General features: G+C 35.5%; 2 protein-coding genes across 6 annotated transcripts in view; one reads left to right on the forward strand and one right to left on the reverse strand.

Annotated features, from left to right (window-relative positions):
- Positions 1 to 4,460, forward strand: part of CEP290 (centrosomal protein 290) — a 104,276-nt gene extending 99,816 nt beyond the window's left edge. For 2 of the 3 annotated variants that reach the window (XM_036018597.1, XM_036018598.1), the window contains 2 exons: positions 2,525 to 2,604; positions 3,783 to 4,460. In XM_036018597.1, the coding sequence (XP_035874490.1) occupies positions 2,525 to 2,604; positions 3,783 to 4,013 (311 nt within the window). In that variant the 3' untranslated portion in view covers positions 4,014 to 4,460. The remainder of the gene's footprint in view (positions 1 to 2,524; positions 2,605 to 3,782) is intronic. The other variant, XM_028531557.2, reaches the window with a different exon arrangement.
- On the reverse strand, positions 2,806 to 16,203 carry C2H12orf29 (chromosome 2 C12orf29 homolog). 3 transcript variants are annotated; one of them, XR_004901493.1, is made up of 8 exons: positions 15,990 to 16,203; positions 12,851 to 12,968; positions 10,538 to 10,633; positions 9,486 to 9,602; positions 7,672 to 7,869; positions 6,500 to 6,669; positions 4,726 to 4,984; positions 2,806 to 2,984 (listed from the first exon to the last, which is right to left on the reverse strand). XR_004901493.1 is itself a non-coding variant. In XM_036018601.1 (8 exons), the coding sequence occupies exons 2-8, from the start codon at positions 13,049 to 13,051 to the stop codon at positions 4,796 to 4,798; spliced, it is 897 nt and encodes a 298-aa protein (XP_035874494.1). In that variant the 5' UTR covers positions 13,052 to 13,345; positions 15,990 to 16,119; the 3' UTR covers positions 2,806 to 4,795. The 3 variants fall into 3 exon arrangements, 2 of the variants coding, with proteins under 2 accessions (XP_035874494.1, XP_028387360.1); XM_036018601.1 differs by adding an exon at positions 13,043 to 13,345 and having other exon boundaries at positions 2,806 to 4,984; positions 15,990 to 16,119; XM_028531559.2 differs by having other exon boundaries at positions 2,806 to 4,984.
- Positions 16,204 to 17,423: the final 1,220 nt, after the last annotated feature.

Genomic DNA, 17,423 nt, shown 5'->3' on the forward strand with positions numbered 1-17,423 from the left:
ACTCAGCCTCCTTACAGCTCAGATTTCATGTCCTGTGACTTCTGGATTTTCCCAAAACTAAAATCACTTTTGAAACAAGTGATTTCAGACCATCCATGAAATTCAGGAAAATACAACAGGGCAACTGATGGCAATTCCAACAAAAGATTTGCAGAGTGTTTTGAACAGTGGAAGAGACACTGGGAGAACCTGTGTGAGGTCCCAAGGTGCCTACTTTGAAGGGGACTGAGGTGTCATTGTCCTATATACAGTGTTTCTTGTGTCTTCTTCAATAAAGGTATCTTATTTTTCATATTACATGACTGGGTATTTCCTGAACCTTCCTCATGTACACCCACAATAAGTGATCCTCATTATTTGCAGATTCTGTACCTGTTAATTCACCTACTCACTGAATTTTACTTGTAACCCTATAATTAGCACTTATGGCACTTCTATCAATATACACAGAGGGTGAAAAATTTCTCAGACCCACACTTTCCCAGATGACATCCAACAAGGTGAGGCAGTTTCAGCCTTCACATGGAGATGACCAGAGGATGGAGACAGTAGGGGCAGTGCGGTTTAGGGCAAGCTCTGGTTCTGGGGACAGTTGGACTAGGTTTAAATCCCAAGTCTGACACTTATTGGGGCAGCCTCAGTAAAGTAACTTGACACTCCTAAACCTTGTTTTCTCTTTTGTAAAACAAAGAAAATAGAATCTACCAGAACAAGTTGTTTCCAGGATTTAAAATTATAATCTGAGATATATGTGTATGTTTAGATAGAAGTATACTTAAATATCTATATTTGTATCTAAACTGTGTATTTTTCCTCTAAGAGCAATGGTTCAGTATTTATTAATTCATTGTGTTGACTTTATAGACTGTAACTACCATGGATGAGAACTGGTTATTTGTTGTATGTCTGAAAGCTTGATAGAAGTGCCAAATTCTGTGCCAAAGAATTTTACCAATTTATATCTGAACAATCTTTGACTATTTTATATAGCTGTTTCAATATCTTACCATAGTCCTGTTGCTACTTTGCATTAAAACTCTCAGGTATGAATTGTACCAGACATTACACATATGCTAAGTGCTTTATGACCATTTTATAATCCTTATTAACCCTGTATGATGGGTGCTGTTTCCCTTTGACCTCTGATAAACATATTTAAAGAGGTTTAATGTACTTGGTCCTAAGGTCACCACAGATAGAAGTGACAAGAGGCAGGATGAAACCTAAATCTAGGGAACTCCAAAGCTCCTCTCCATTCTCTGGTATTGCACACTATGCTGCACTGCCTCTCAGTGACTAAAAGTACACATAATCTCTGTGTGTCTCTCATAGCATCTAGCTTGATGTACTGGACTAGGCACAATAGACCAAAGACCCATTAATGCTGTTGACATTGGCAGTTCTAACCCTCAGTCTGCTGAGAGGGAATTTCTGAACCCCCATATTCCTTATCTCCTTTAGAGATAAGGTACCTATCATATTTCAAAGATTCTTAAGGCTCAAAATCAAACGAAAATTGCTCTGGAAATTCTAAAGCACTGTGTTAATGTAAGTGGTCATTACACTAAGTTCATCTCAATATAGCATTCCAGTGATTAAGAATCAGTTCTGTAAAAAATTAGCACTTTCTGCAAAGGTGAGGGAAACTTTGGAAAGTACAATTCTGCTCTGCTTTCCAGAGGAGGAAAAATGAGTTCTGCTGACTCTACTTCCATAAAAGGGTAAGGAAAATATTTCCCATCTCCACTTACAGAGGATGATTTCAAGACACCTTAGTAGATGATACTTAATCCCATTCATGAAAATGTTTGTTGCCCATTTTCTTAAATTATTGTATTACTTTTATTTTACCCTTCAATGGCTGCAACATGACCACCACATGGCACATTATACTGTTTAATTTAAAAAAAGTATGTTTCTAGCAGATGGCAGGTAAAGCAAAAATTACATTTGCCCATTGGTTCTCATTATAAAATTAGGGACATGTTCACTCTGGAGAGGAAATCCATAAAATAAAGCCTCTGTGCTGTTTGTGTACTTACTTTTTCCACCTATGAGGACTTACTCACCACCTTTGTGTTATCCATCCCACCTAATGCATTAGTAATTACACATGTAGTGATATAGGTGTAATAGCCAATGCTGCTGGGTAGCAGGGGCACTGGGCTGGCTTATGGTTGTAGTCCCTTGTCTAACAGTTCACTTACTTTCCTGCTATACTTCGAGTACTCAACAGATTTTTCTGGCTCTAGAATTTTTCTGTGTAAAATAAGTTTCTTCCATGTAAAATATTAACCTCACTCTATACCTCTCATATCTGGCAGATGCCTTTTCTCATAGTCTGCTATGAAATTACCATCCTGACAGAGGTAGCATATAGTAGTCACTGCCTAAAACATGTCAGCCACAAAATGATGTATTCTCCAGGCTTTTTCATAACTTTTCTCCTTATTCTCTAAAACAAATTCTTTGTCTTGAACTTAAGAGTGGAAAAAGCTGAACCTAATTTTTTATTTTTTGGCAGATCCTGATCAACTACAGGAAAAATTAAAAGATCTAGAGACACAGCTTAAAACCTCAGACCTAGAAAAGCAGCATTTGAAGGTATAAATATATATCTAATTATAGTATTATAAATGTCTTGTGAAAACAGCTGTTGAAAATTATCACTTTGAGTTTGTATCATAAAAATTTCTAGGATTACATTTTATACTTATAGTTGACCTTGACACTACAAAGTTCATTATATTTAGCTGTGTTTAAAACTGTTATACAAGAGCTATCAAAAATTTGAGACAAAATAAATAGTATTAAAAAGTAAATTTATTTTGTAATTGCCACAAATATAGAGCTCAGTTTTAATATTAAGTTTTTGGTCACATTGTGAACAGTGTATTTTATCTCCTTTTGAAATGCTTTTTAGGAATAGTTTCCTTCCCTTAAAAAAAAGATATTTACTATGCTTTATCTCTTTCTTTAAGAATCTGTAAACAGAACAAAAGAACATGAAAGTTAACTAGTGATCACTGCTATTCTAGAATGGTCATTAAAGCTCAAATTGTCTCTTTACCAAATGCATTAACTCTTTAGCCAGGCAGAAGCCCTAGGGTTTCCCTGATCATAAATATATTTATATGAAGTTGATCATTAATTCATTACAAATTACATTATTTGTAAAGACAATATAAATGAAGCCTAAGCCAAAGAATCTTAACCAAAACCTTAATGCTGTGAATAGCCACATCTTTTTGCTGGTCTCACTATCTGAGAGTATGCTTTTGGGAAAAGATTAAATCCCCCTCTAGTTTAAGAGCTAATAAATTTTAGTCAAAGCCTAGAACCTAACAAATAATTTAACAAGTTACCGTATTTTTTAGAATGTAAGTTGCCCCCCCCCCCCCATTTTGTACATTATTCCTCCCCTATTTTGGGAGGAATAATGGTTGTTAATGCTGCTGTTGAGTTCTGTTTACATTTACATTGGTGAAATATTATGATATTTATGTTATTAAATATTTAACCACATTTTTTGCTTCAAAAATTTTTTTCCTATTTTCCTGCTCTAAAACCTAGGTGCGTCTTATTGTCCAAAAATATGGTAGTTACTTATACTACACAATGAAACCTTATTAACAAAATCTTAAGAAAATACTTCTGTCTTTATAAGTGTATTTGGGTATTCAGATTACTTTGGCTTTCATATTGATATCTCTTTAGTTCAAACCTTTAAGAGTGTATTATATACCTATGTATGGCTTTTAAAGATAAAATGTTTCTATCAGGAGGAAATAAAAAAGCTGAAGAAAGAACTACAAAATTTTGATCCCTCATTTTTTGAAGAAATTGAAGATCTGAAGTATAATTACAAAGAAGAAGTAAAGAAAAATATTCTTTTAGAAGAGAAGTTAAAAAAACTTTCTGAGCAATCTGGAATTCAACTGACTAGTCCTACTGCTGCTTCCGAACAGCTGGAAGACGAAGAGGAAAGTCCTATTAATTTCCCTCTTTATTAAGGGACAGCTATACCTGTAGTTTTAAATTATTTATTAATTTTGTAAGTTAAAATTCCATCTGGAAATCAAGCAAGTCTCTGACCTACATGAATTCCTGTCTAATACCATATACCTTTACCTAAATTTGAATTTTTAGTAAATAAAATTATATGGAATTTCTAACATTAGAAAAGTATGTATGTGAAGATTTTCAAACTGTTACAACTATGGAATAAGCAATGAGCTATGGTGAACATCTATACATTATAAGTTTTTAAAGAATGAGAGTAAACTTTAGCAATTTTAATATTTAAAATTGAGGTTTTATATATACTTACCCATTTATATATGTGTTATGATACTTAAATTTTATGTATACCTATTTTATATATAGCTGGATATATAAGGCTGAACTGTATGTTTTGTTAAATGTCTAGCAAAATTACATTAAATTCAGCATAAACTATTGAACTTTGAAAATAAGTGATCCAAATTTGTTGTTTTCATTAAATTACTATCCAGTTTCAAGTAGGCAGAATCCAACCCTCTGTACAAGGTGGGGGAGCTTACTATTACTTACAGTTTTAAGTACAGAAGTTAAAATTTACTTGCTGATTCTAAGTAAGATTTTAAATAGATACTTCCATATGGAAAATTCTTTTCATCAAATGCTACAAGAGATATTGCTACTACAGATACTAAATGATAAATAGGAACCCTGACATATCTTTACCTTTTAAAAATGGCAGAATATTCAAGATTCACATATAACAATAAAGCTGGTTTTTAATTACACTTCCAGATTATACATCAAGTATTATATCTTTGAGCCTACTAAATTTCTGATGGTCTATTTTTGAAAAATGATAAAATAAACACTTAGTATCAAAAGCATAGTCATGTTTGTCCAGGTTCATGTTAACAGTAACTGGTTTTGAATTCAAGTAAGTATCTGGAATTGGCCAGCATAAACCAAGATGATGGCGATGGACCTAAAAAAGGAAAAAAGGGTATTAGTTTTAGGCTGTATAATCTTCATTCGCTTAAAAATGTTTGAGTGCCTACCTATGCCAGGCACTATTTAAGGCTCCACTGTCCCTTACTCTTTATTTTTTCAGAGCTGCTTCTCCTGACATAGTACACAGCTGTTTATTGTCTGTCATCCCTATCAAATGTGAGCTTCATGAAGGCAGAGACACTGCTAAGTGGACTCTGTATTTCTAGCACCTGGAAACATGCCAGGAATATAATCAAGGGCTCCAAAAATTTTAATAATGGAGTCTGCTGGTAATACAGAAGCTAGCTAATGGTGGGTGCGGGGACATTCTACCCAAAATGAGTATCATGTGACAGAATGGGGTTTCTTTTTTCCCTCTAGTTATTTTTTATTTAATTTCCTTTTTTTTAAGATTTTATTTATTTATTTTTAGAGAGCGGAAGGAGGGAGAAAGAGAGAGACATCAATGTGCGGTTGCTGGGGGCCGTGGCCTACAACCTAGGCAAGTGCCCTGACTGGAAATTGAACCTGTCATGCTTTGGTTCGCAGCCCATGCTCAATCCACTGAGCTACGCCAGCCAGGGCCTCCCTCCAGTTATTTTAAGTATGGTTAGAACATACACATTGTGGATGTGCTTGGGAGATGGGGGTGGAGGCCGTTCCAGAAAGTTAAGGAGCCAGATCATGAAAAATCTTACTGTCATTAAACAGTTTTATGCAGGGAAGTTAATATTCACATTCATTTATAAAGAATGGATAGGAAAGAGATAACACTGAAAGTTAACATTTAAGAGGGTGATGTAAAATAACTCACATGAATCTCTGTCTAAATTAGCAGCTACTTAGTTGGGGAGAAAGATGCAGTCAATAGATCAGAACCTTTAAGAACTGGTTAATTGGAGGCATGAAGTAATGGAGAGCAGGGTTAAAAATGTTATTTTAAGTTTTGGCTTTAATGAATTGTTGGAGTCAGGGGATGGTTATAACTAGGTCTGGTTTTGAACATGACAAATTTCAAGAACCTGTGAGAAATCAAGTACACAGACAGAAAAGGGCATAAAGTACAAAATAATTAATTCTGTATATGTTAACTGACCCTTGGCACTCTTTTAACTCAACAGATTCTATACCAAGTAAGTTTGGGAAATGCCGAGTTGAACACGATCAGAGTGCTGAATTAAACAGGACTAAATGCTATAATTATAGAACGTTTGAGATAACAGTAATGTGCAGCATGAATTTCCAAGAAGGGAATATGTAGTATGCAGGGTTTTTCAGATGCTTTCATCACTTTAATTCTGAAGCACATCTACAAGAACTGAAGACCCACAGAATAAGTACACTGGGAAACACTATCATATAAAAAAAAAGACAGCATGTGAGATGAACAAATAAATTTCTTTATCACACCATCGGAATTACTACAATTTGTAGAGTATTTTAGTGCCACTCCTACTTTGTTTTAGGAACGTAAGAGGACATAATCACACAAGCTATTTTCTGCCATTACCTTGATTAAACAGCCATCATTGCAGTGCCACACTATTCCTTCAATTTTACCCTCTCTGCAACCTTCAAACCAGGACAACAGATCTTTGTACTTCAAGGTTGGTAAATTTCTTATTTGAAATGCTCCATGTGGTATAAGAAGATGTAATGGATGCTTCTTGCTTCCTAACCCTAAAGTGGTAAAATTCTGCCATTAGTCAAAGGTTTCCAGAATGAGAAAATCTACCTCTCAAAGTAAAAATTAAAAAAAAAACAACTGTTTAATTTAGTTGGTTTCTTTGCAGAGATACACAAGTATTCTCACTCAAAAATGGCACCACATCCCATTAAATCTAAATTCTACCTTTTCTGCTCCATATCGGGGGTCCACAAACTGTGACCTATGGGCGAAATCCAGCCACTTGTCGGTTTTATAAATAGTTTCAAAGGAACAGAGGCACACCTATTCATTTAAATATACTATCTATGGCCTGTCTTAGAGGTATCCATAAGACTAAAAGTTTTCCTGGCTTTTTACAAAAAAAGACCACCCCTGCTCCTCTACACGAGCCACATTCACTATTATTCAATGTTTGCCAAACAGCCATGCCATATTTCTGCTAACTTGTCTAATTACTATCTTAGCTTCTTTCCACCTGCCAGTCTGCTTCTGATCTTTATATAGGATTTTGCCATTCAAGCTATAATGTTCTTAGGCCCATCTTCATCAATCTTGTCAACAGTGTACTCCACAGTGCCACTGGGACTGGTACGCAATTCATCATAGCTTGATATGCTTGCTATTCATTGCCAATTCTTTAGTCACTTTACACTTAGCAATTAATTAATCCTACACTAATCACCTAGCCATAGAAAGCACATTATGATTTTCATTCAGCTCAGTTCACCGAAATTTTAAAAAGCATTGCAAAGTTACACTTGAGTTACACCTTTCTTACGTAGTTTTATAATGTTATTATAGGAAAGAAAAAGAGATTAAAAAAGAACATTATGGACTAATAAATTGATTAGGTAAATTTCTCCACGGACATAAAATTAATAGAAATAGCTATAAAGTGGCTATAGTCCTAGGCTTCTTAAGTCAAATTTATTTGTCATTTCTGTGTGTGTGAGGATGAACCTAGAAAGTTCTCTTTATAAATTAATTACTATACTGAACAAATGTTTACTCACCATATGGGTTTCCATTAATATTTGTTCCTATAAGCTCCAGTGTCTGTTCTAACAGATCGGACAGAGGCACTGCACTAATTTCCAAAAGACCAGGATCATCAGGATGCTGCTTCAGGACCAGGGCGATTTCAAAATCATAATTAACTACAGAGGAATGCCAACAATACTGTTTGTTGCTTCTTTCCACTGGTATCCAACCTATCATTTAAAGAAAAACATGTTTGTTATTGCATTGTTTTTCTGTGCATTGAGACGAGCTAATTTTTATTTTTGTTGTAAATTTTCTCTATTTTCTGGATGTTTTATCACACAAAAAATACCACTTTCAAAGTCAGCAAAAGTAATAGTTGTACTCTTTTTAATCAATCTTTTTTTTAATTTTAAGGTTTCATTTTTTATTCCGTTGAAAAATTAACTTCATTATTTACTACAGAGCACCCAGTATTTTTACTAGAAAAATTCACCTTTTCAATAAGAATTGAGCACCATTCTAAAACAACTAAAATCCTTTTTTTTTTTTTGGAAGTTTTAATTAAGTTCTCTCTCACCCTTCTTTGCAGTTTTAGGGACAACAAACATGCAGTAACTGTTCCACGATTTATTGTATTCCCATATTTACTAAAAAAAAGTATTGATTCCACATTTACTGAATGTTATTACTATTCTCGTCTTAACTTCAGTTGTCAGAATAGAGTTCCTCACTGTTCTATGACACATACGCCATTGGGACCACCAATATGTCTGGCCACCATTACCCAGATTAAGGGGAATGCCCCTCTTCATTTTTATCATAGTTCCATTAAAAACATTTAAATTTAGTTCTGCTGTACCCCTGCCTAATAATCTTCAGCATACACTTCAAATTCCTTCAGATGGAACAGAAACCCTTTAAGACCTAAGCCCATTCCACATCTCGAGCCTCAATTTTTATAATCTCCTCAAATGTCATACACCCAAATATTCCAGCCAGAATAAAGTGTTAAATAAAATATCCAAAACACTCCATGATCTCTCTATATGGGAGTTTGCCCAAGTTGACCTTCCCTCTTCGTTCCAGCTAACTTCCTGGTTCTCAAGCTTCAGTACAGATGTCACTCCCCTTAGAAGCCTCCTAAACACCACAGGTGGAACTATGAATTCTTCCTCTTTTCTCTGACTATACCCCATGTGTGTTTGCTTCTCATTCTTAAATCATACCATTATTGGTGGACTTCCTCTCATATCTACAAGACCTTTGGGGATAAGGGTTCTGATCTTCATTTTGTATTACTAGAACCTAAGAGTACTCTAAAAATTTTAGGTACTCGAGACAGGCCTGTAAACCTTCATCTGGGTTATCTTTACCTGGCACATTTTTGCAAAAAAATTTTGTCTTCTCCAGTAAAACTACTTGTGAGATACTTATTTTCACCTCCCTTAATTGAAATAGTCTTCTAGGATCCTTGGGCGGAAAAACAAAACAAAACAAAACAAAAAACAAACCACACATTCTTATCCCCAATCTGAAAGGTAGAGGCTTCTTAAGATCTCATTTCAGAAAAGATGCTATTCCCACTCAACACTGTATTTTCAGACCATAGGTAGTAAACTGTCAATCTTAGAAGTGATTCTAAACCTAAGAGAAGAACATTATGGATATGAAGCATCTTTGGTATAAACTGTTACTTAACATAAATCAGACTAAGAAATTTTGTGCCATACAGATAAATACTATGAAAAATCAAATTAAAATTCTGTAACCTCTAATCAAATGTGTCTTTTATTCTTTATACTAGTAAACACAAAACTGCATTTTAGAAGAGATTTCACAATACCAGGAATGTGTCCATTTTCATCAGGCACTGGATTTCCATTCAACTGTTCTATTTCCTTTGCCGGTATCCAGCACTCCGCAACAGGTTTGAAGTCTTCCTCAACATTCCAAAAAAATTCTAAAAGAGTTAGAGAATCTTTTATGTGCCAATACTTTAAAAACACATAAAACACTGAACAAACTCAAACTGGGAATAGCTAATAAACCGCATTATAACAGGTACCATATAGTTATTCTTTCGTCATTATCACCACAATGTGACTGTCTATACTTCTCAGGGTCAGGACACTAACACCGTAAGTTTTCAATTCTGAACACACCAGCATTTGCAAATACAGGATAACCGTCTAACTAAAGTAGCTAATGTTCCCATGTATAGATTTATGATGTATTTTAAAGTACTATGAATGTAGATATATATAGATTACATACATACATGAATGAGCAGACTGTAATGAGTGTATAATCTACTTACATAATAGAGGCATTTTAATTTAATAATTAAAAATTATAGTAACTGCCCTGGCTGGTGTAGCTCAGTGGATTGAGCGCGGGCTGTGAACCAAAGTGTCGCAGGTTCAATTCCCAGTCAGGACACATGCCTGAGTTGCAGGCCATGGCCCTCAGCAACCGCACATTGATGTTTCTCTTTCTCTCTCCCTCCCTTCCCTCTCTAAAAATAAAAATAAAAATAAATAAAATCTTTTTAAAAAAATTATAATAACTGTTTGAGATTTGTGCCTGATTTATAAAATTACATGGTTGTCTCTTAGGCAGAAAAAATCAAAACATGTTATTCATTGTAATATATGTAGTAATTTGTAGGTTTTAATAAAATTGACTCACTACATGAAGAAGCACATAAATGTTAGGAAAACATTTTAGAATACTTTTCAATTCTTACATATAAAGTTATTTAATTCTAATTTTTTGCTTTTCCCAAAGTGTTTAAATTGTACAAAAGGATATAATGAATATTAACACCACACCAAGAAATAAATCACAAATTTCAGGTATTTTAATCATGAAAGGCTAAAGAAAATACCTACTAACCTTTTGAGTTTTGTTTTGAATGTAGAAAATTTTTAAATCTTTTCTCAGCTAGTTTGTTAGGTTTTCTATCTAGTCGAGCCCATAGATATGGCTGACCTAAGAAAATAATAAAAGAAAAGGAAAAATATTAAAAGGCAAACAATGAAATTTACTTTAAAACACAATCCAGAATAAATTTTTTCAATAAATAGTAGGGTCATCTTCTTCAAGAGAAGCGAGCCTGGAGGACAAAGTAAAGTAAGTAGTCTAGAAAACGGCTTCTATCTAGTGGTATCTGCTATTATAAGACAAGTTTTGATTAAAGAATGATGGGGATGACATAAAAAGGCAATATGTGACCCTTTCACAAGACCATATTTTATTATAGGTAGCTTTTGTGAGAAACTGAAGTTACCTCTATACTAAATGGAAATATGACCAGGTAATTCACACCTTCCCTGAAACTTTTTAACTATGAGGGTTAAACTCAGATGATTTGGCATTAGGCTGAGCTGTTCTGCAAGGCTTGGACCCCTGGTCAAAGCATAAAACACCGATTAACAGTGACACTTTGTAATCACGGGCCTGAGAAGTTTCAGGGCAGTGTGCCTGCATTCATTAATGAGGGTGGGACTTCTGGAGGACTCTGCTGTTGAGGCTGGTTACTTAGCAGAAAGGTGCCTTTGTGACCAGCAAAATAAAGAAATCCCCAGCTAAGACTCTGTTGTAGATTCTGTGTTTCAAAGGCGTTCCAGGCATACATCAGGGGTTCCTGATTTGAGAGTGTGTGTCCTGTTAGGGCCTGGAGTGTAGAAGTGTGGGGGGCAACAGGAGCTTTCACCTGACCTCTCCTGACCCTTTGTTGTGACACAGTTTTTGGCTATGTTGTAAATCCTTCCTTTTAATACCCTTGCTATATTATGTATCCTTCACCTGTAATAAACTGTGGATATGTAAGCACTGTCATTGCTAAGTTTTCTTTAGCAATCCAACCTTATTCAACTGCTACCATTATACATAATCAAACAAAAGGATGCACACTGAAGTTTCTTAATGTAAATACAGAAGAACCTGATTAAAATTATAGTGTCATTTCTGGCTGAATGGACCTTTTGTCCTTTTTCTAGTAAACAAAAATTCATTTCACTTACTTCAAGACAGCTACTATCAAAACCAAGTAACAAGTACCAGTAAGGATGTAGAGAAATTAGAAACTTGTGTGCTGTTGGTAGGAATGTAAATGGTGCAGAATTTTATGGGAAACAATATGGAAGTTCCTCAAAAAACTAAAAATAGAATTATATGATTCAACAATTCTACTTCTGGTGTACCCCAAAGAACTAGAAAGCAGGGTCTGGAAAAGACTTTTTACAGCATGTTCGTAGCAGTATTGTTCACAATAGCCAAAAGGTGGAAGCTGCCCAAGTGTGCACTGATGGATGAGCAGATAAAGATGTGGTATGTACATACAATGGGATATTATTCAGCCTTAAAAAAAGAAGGAAATTCTGACATATACTATAAAATATACATGAACTCTGAGGACATTACGCTAAGTGAAATAAGCCAGTCACAAAAAGACATACACTGTATATGATTCCAGTATTTGTACTGGCGTTATCTAGAGTAGTTAAAATCATACAAAGTAGAAAGGTGGTTGCCAAAGGCTGGAGGGAGGGAAAATGGTGATATGTTTAACAGGTTTTGGTTTCGGAAGATGAAAATAGTTCTAGTAACAGATGTTGGTAATAGCAGCACAACAAATGGACTGTATGTATTATCACTGAACTGTACACTTAGAAGTGGTTCAGGTGGTACATTTTATGTATATTTTATCACAATTAAAAGCGAAAAAAATGCATTTCAGAAGAGATTTCCTGATACCAGAAATATGTCCAATTTGTATTTAACTGTTCTATTTCTTTTGCTTGAACTGAGAGGTAATTTCACCATCCAAAAGAAATTAAAAGATTATTTCTCTTTTCAATGTATTATTTTCCTTAACATAGTAGACAATTTCTACTTCAGATTTTTACATTTTTTGAAAGTACTTTAAAATAAAATAAATTACAGACACTGGCAATGGTAACGAAAACATGGAATCAGCACTAGGATCAACTTTAGAGTCAGACAAACCTAGGTTCTATTACCAGTTCAGCCATTCATTAATTATATGGTTTGGGACAAATTATTTAAGTCCTCTGAGCCTCAGTTTCCGTATGTGTGAAATAGCTTATTATACAAATTAGAGATAACGTACAATGCAATTATCATATTATATGACCCTTAATGGGTATTAAGTAATGAACAGTATTTGTATTAGTTTTGTTTTACCTTTGTAGGTAGTAACATAACAACATGTTCCATCCACTTTTTCTGTTGGAATTGCACTGTATATATCTGCATCTAATGCCTTGTGACTTACAGTTTCAGTTGCCAAAACTTTAAATGGCTTAAAAGAGAGAGAGAGAAAAAAACTTGTTTAACAAAGACACCATCTATGTATGCCCTTGCACACACTCTCACCTGGGACATTCTTGATTTCACTAGCTCTAAGGGCCAATCTTCTGTTTACCCTTTAAGACCATTTAAAAATATTGTCCATGAAGTTCTCAGGAATCAATCCCTGCTTTCCATGCTATCACAGCAATACCTGTTTTTCCACAGATTATTGATTTTTCATGTTTCTTTATCCGCCATAATGAGCTCAACACCAGGAACCATGTCCTATGCAGCGCTGCTCTCCTACCATAGGTGTTTAGTGTGTTCACTCACTCACTTGACAATTATTTGCTAAATGCCTCCTGAAGGTTAAGCATTGTTCTTGGCCTGGGAAATATAGAGATGAACAAAAAAGTACCTATCTTTCGTGAAACTTTTTTTTAACAAGAGAGACAACAAAAACAAAATGCATAATACAATGTTAGGTCTAAAAAGTACTAAGGAGAAAAATAAGCAGGGCCCTTTCAGCTTTCTGAGGAATAAAGTGCATGTTTAAGTTATGATTTTTACACTGTCAGGAAGACAAGCCAAAAGACTATCAATAATGGAGGAAAAGACCGTGTCTAGTGTTCCTATCAACTTTTCACATGTAATGTATTTTCATTTTTGAGAAAGGCTTATGCTACTGTTTTATAGTCTAAACTATTTGATGTAACATTCACCTCCATAATGTGAAAAAAAAAAAACACTGCAAAATACAAACATTACGCCTGGGTGCATAGGCTTAAGACTAATAAGTGGAAGTACTATTTCAGAGTGGAGTAAACTTAGGAAATTAGCCTTACTCTGCTACTGATTCAATACTTTTAACATAAAACTGAATGGGGAATTTATTACTAATTTGTGACATCAGTATTTAAGGATATCAATTTAACCTATGGTGGTAGAACCAAGGTCTGGCTCATTAGTGTATGTTTAAATTTATCAGATCCTAGAGAGTAGATCACTGTGTCTGTGAAGCTCCTGATGAACACAAATATGCCTTGCATAATAAATTATCTACCGCTCTCTGCTATGAACATGTTCAAAGGACAACGTAAGATAAAGAGCAGCACACAAAGTTCTCCTCTACTGCCATTACAAACTACAAAGAGAAAAACAAGGCATGTGTGTATAAAAACTAATAGTAAAGTGGTCCTCAAAAATTTATGGATAGGCAAAATCACTGAGATAACTAACATTTCAAGGAGAAGGTCTGATTCAAAAAATTAAAAATTCTGTAGGGGATCTAGGTTGAGTAGATTGATTTGTAAAAATAGAGAGGCGGGATTATTCCTGGTATGCTCACAGGATAAAACAGACTTTGCTAGAACAAGACTTCACTGTAGTGATGCCTGAGAGTAGACTGGGCCTGCTGAACAGGAAGCCTTGAATTATAGTAAGGATTTATATGCTATACTATAAGCCAGCAATTTCCAACCTTTTCACTTCATGGCATATATAAACTAATTATTAAAATTATGTGGCACACCAAAAAGTATTTTTGCCAATCTGACAAAATAACCTGTATAATTTGGATTATTACAAAAAATAAAATAACAGTAATTACCTATTCTTTTTGCTCCAAAGTGACCTTTAAAAATCAGGTGTTTATACTTGTATATAAGGATTTCTGGTACCGAGAATTAACCAATCAGATGCAACCTTATTATGGGAGATGACCAATAAGATGCAATTCTATTATATGACCTATATATTTATGGTTCAAGATAGGGCATTCACATCAGACGGCTGTTGTTGTGTTGGCTGTTGTCATTTGTTCTCATTTCTTTTGTTTGACAATCTAAGGGAAAAGAGGCCAGTGCCCCTAACTGGACAGGTACTGCATGCTTTAAAATTTATTGTAGCACACAAGTTGAAAATCACTGCTATAAGCAATACTATAAGCTATTCTTAATGACAGATGGACAAGAGAAAGGCTTATTTTTCCTGGTGGCGGGAACATTTACAAACTACACTCCTCATCCAACATACAAAGTTGAGAATCACAGCTAGAGTGAACCACTATTCAGGATGATAGTGTTTCATACATTAGCTTCATCAGGGCTTGAAAAAATAAAAGCTTGACAACTACTACAGACATTTAGTAGTTACTGTTGTGTTTTAACTAAGAAAAAGTGTACTGACGGTCATTCTAGTGGCAAGAATGTTAAGGCAGTGTAATAAGCAGAACCAGTAGAAAGGAGAATAGAAAGAGAAATTATACGTAAAAAAGCATCAAGGTAAATGGAAAACTGGTATGAAATGACTTCTATTCAACAAATATTTATCCAGAGCCCAAGTGTCTGGTCCTGGTCCAAACTGCCGAGAAGGCTGGTGAGAGTCATGTCCGGGGGCTGGAGGTCTATGTCAAATATACATGGTGGATTTTATGATGAGTTGTTAACTGGGGGCTCTACTATAAAGGGCTTTGCTATACATTAAAGAATTATCCCGTCACAGGTTACTGATCTAATTCACCAGTGTTTATACTAAGGGCCCTCTAGATGTAAAACTCGGTGCCAAGAGAATAGAAAACCTTAGAATTACTGGTATAAGAGTTCTGAGACCAAATTAGGCTAGTTAGAACATGTAAAGCAAGTCTTCCAAAAACTCCACTTTGTCCCCATCTTCTTTTTTTTTTTTTTTGTCACCATTCTCTTGAAAAGAAAGCTTGGATTGCGGTGATTATGTAAATATAATACTTAAGGGGTTTTCCCCAAAAGCAGTAACCTACAAAGAAAGGAATATTATTTAAGATGTGGTTTTCAGTGTCCACGCGAACAAGTTTGAATCGCCTGACCAGAAAAATCCTCTTGTGGATTTCCTTCCTTGTAACTGAGAAAGTACAAGAACCTGAATGGAGCTCACGTCTCTGAGACCCCTACCCTACACCTCGCCAGCGAAACCTGAAAAAAGACTACACAGCGGCTTCGACGCGCCCGCGCACCCTCGCCGGGAGGAAACGGAGCCCAAGCGACCACCCCGTTACCTGATGCTCCCTTTTGGTGGAGAGCTCCTCTTTCACTTCCGTCACAAACACACACGGTATTTTGCGCTGCACAGAGCCCAGGCGCTTCATGATGAGCAGGACAGGTAGAGGGGATAGAAAGCAGACTTCAGAACTCAGTCTGGTCCTGGCAGAAAGTGAAGTAAGCCGTCGCACTCTAGTCACGCAACTTCCACGCTCAGGCACGGCGGCAGCGCTACGTTCTACCACACGGAGCGTGGGGCTGCGCAGTACGCCCAGAAGCGTCCCTGGCCCCTCTGCCTTCTGGGAGTTGTAGTGCGGAGGCCGACACACCTCCCCGTGCTCTCCCGCGGACTTCTCCCTGGTTCTAATCACCTTGAAAAAACAAAGATCCGTTTCTGGGGTGTTGGTACTACATTCAACGAAGATGTCCATGATAATTAAATAACATCGTTATAAGTAACGAATTTTTTCTTTGGTGATTTAACACCATTTTCATGAAACTTATTGCCTGTTCTCTTTAATAAGTACCTAGGGAAGCATTGTAGAAGTTTAGAAATATCCAGAGACATCTCAAGGTGGAATGAAAACTGATTTCCCAGTAAGAACGTTAGGAAACGCTGTAATTAAAACACCTGAGACAAAATAGTAACCATTTGGATTACCCTCATTGGGAACCGTGATACAGCCGAAATTGGTTCTGATTTTGAGTGAGTGCAAAGTTTAGCCTTAAACTAATCCAAAGCCGCACAAATACCTATAACCAGGTTTCAATTTCAAGTTTTTTCACAGGAATCTCATTTATCTTAAATATGAGATCCAACAGAGTCCGAATGGCTTGAGTAGTTGCAGTCAACTGCAGAACTGAAACAGCTTTGACTATTAAAAGAATAGTGGAGGGTAGTGATAAGACAGTCAACGACTGAATAAAATTAAAATTTAAATATTTGGTAATAGCCTTTCTAGCTCATTGAACCTAGCAATCTCTCAATAAGGGAGTTTTGACTACAGCCATTTTTTATGTGCTTTGACAAGACGTGGTCTCATTTCTATAATTGTCTTATCTACAAGTATTATGTTGTTCAGCATTTTCTTGACTTAGCCATTGGGAAAGTAAAAACTATGTCTCATTAGAGTATCTACATATAAGAGAGTTACCAAAGAATGAAATATCCCTAACAACAACTAGTTCAGTTTTTTGATTGCTAGATTCAGAGGGGAGGGAGGAAAGAAGAGATTTGTCATTTTAAAGTATTTGCTTTCTCTTCTGCTATCTTTGATTTTCTCATAGGAAAACACAACATGGCAAAAAAAAAAAAAAATTAAGGGGGTTGGAGGAGGGCTTCACCTGACACTGGCTGCAAGATCTTGGGACCAGAACCTTCTTAGCATTTTATAGTCAAGAGCTAGTTACTTTTTTGTTCTTCCAAAGGGATTCTAAAAAGCAGCTTGTTT

The sequence above is a fragment of the Phyllostomus discolor genome, chromosome 2 (assembly GCF_004126475.2).
Source record: "Phyllostomus discolor isolate MPI-MPIP mPhyDis1 chromosome 2, mPhyDis1.pri.v3, whole genome shotgun sequence".
Classification (NCBI taxonomy): domain Eukaryota; kingdom Metazoa; phylum Chordata; class Mammalia; order Chiroptera; family Phyllostomidae; genus Phyllostomus; species Phyllostomus discolor.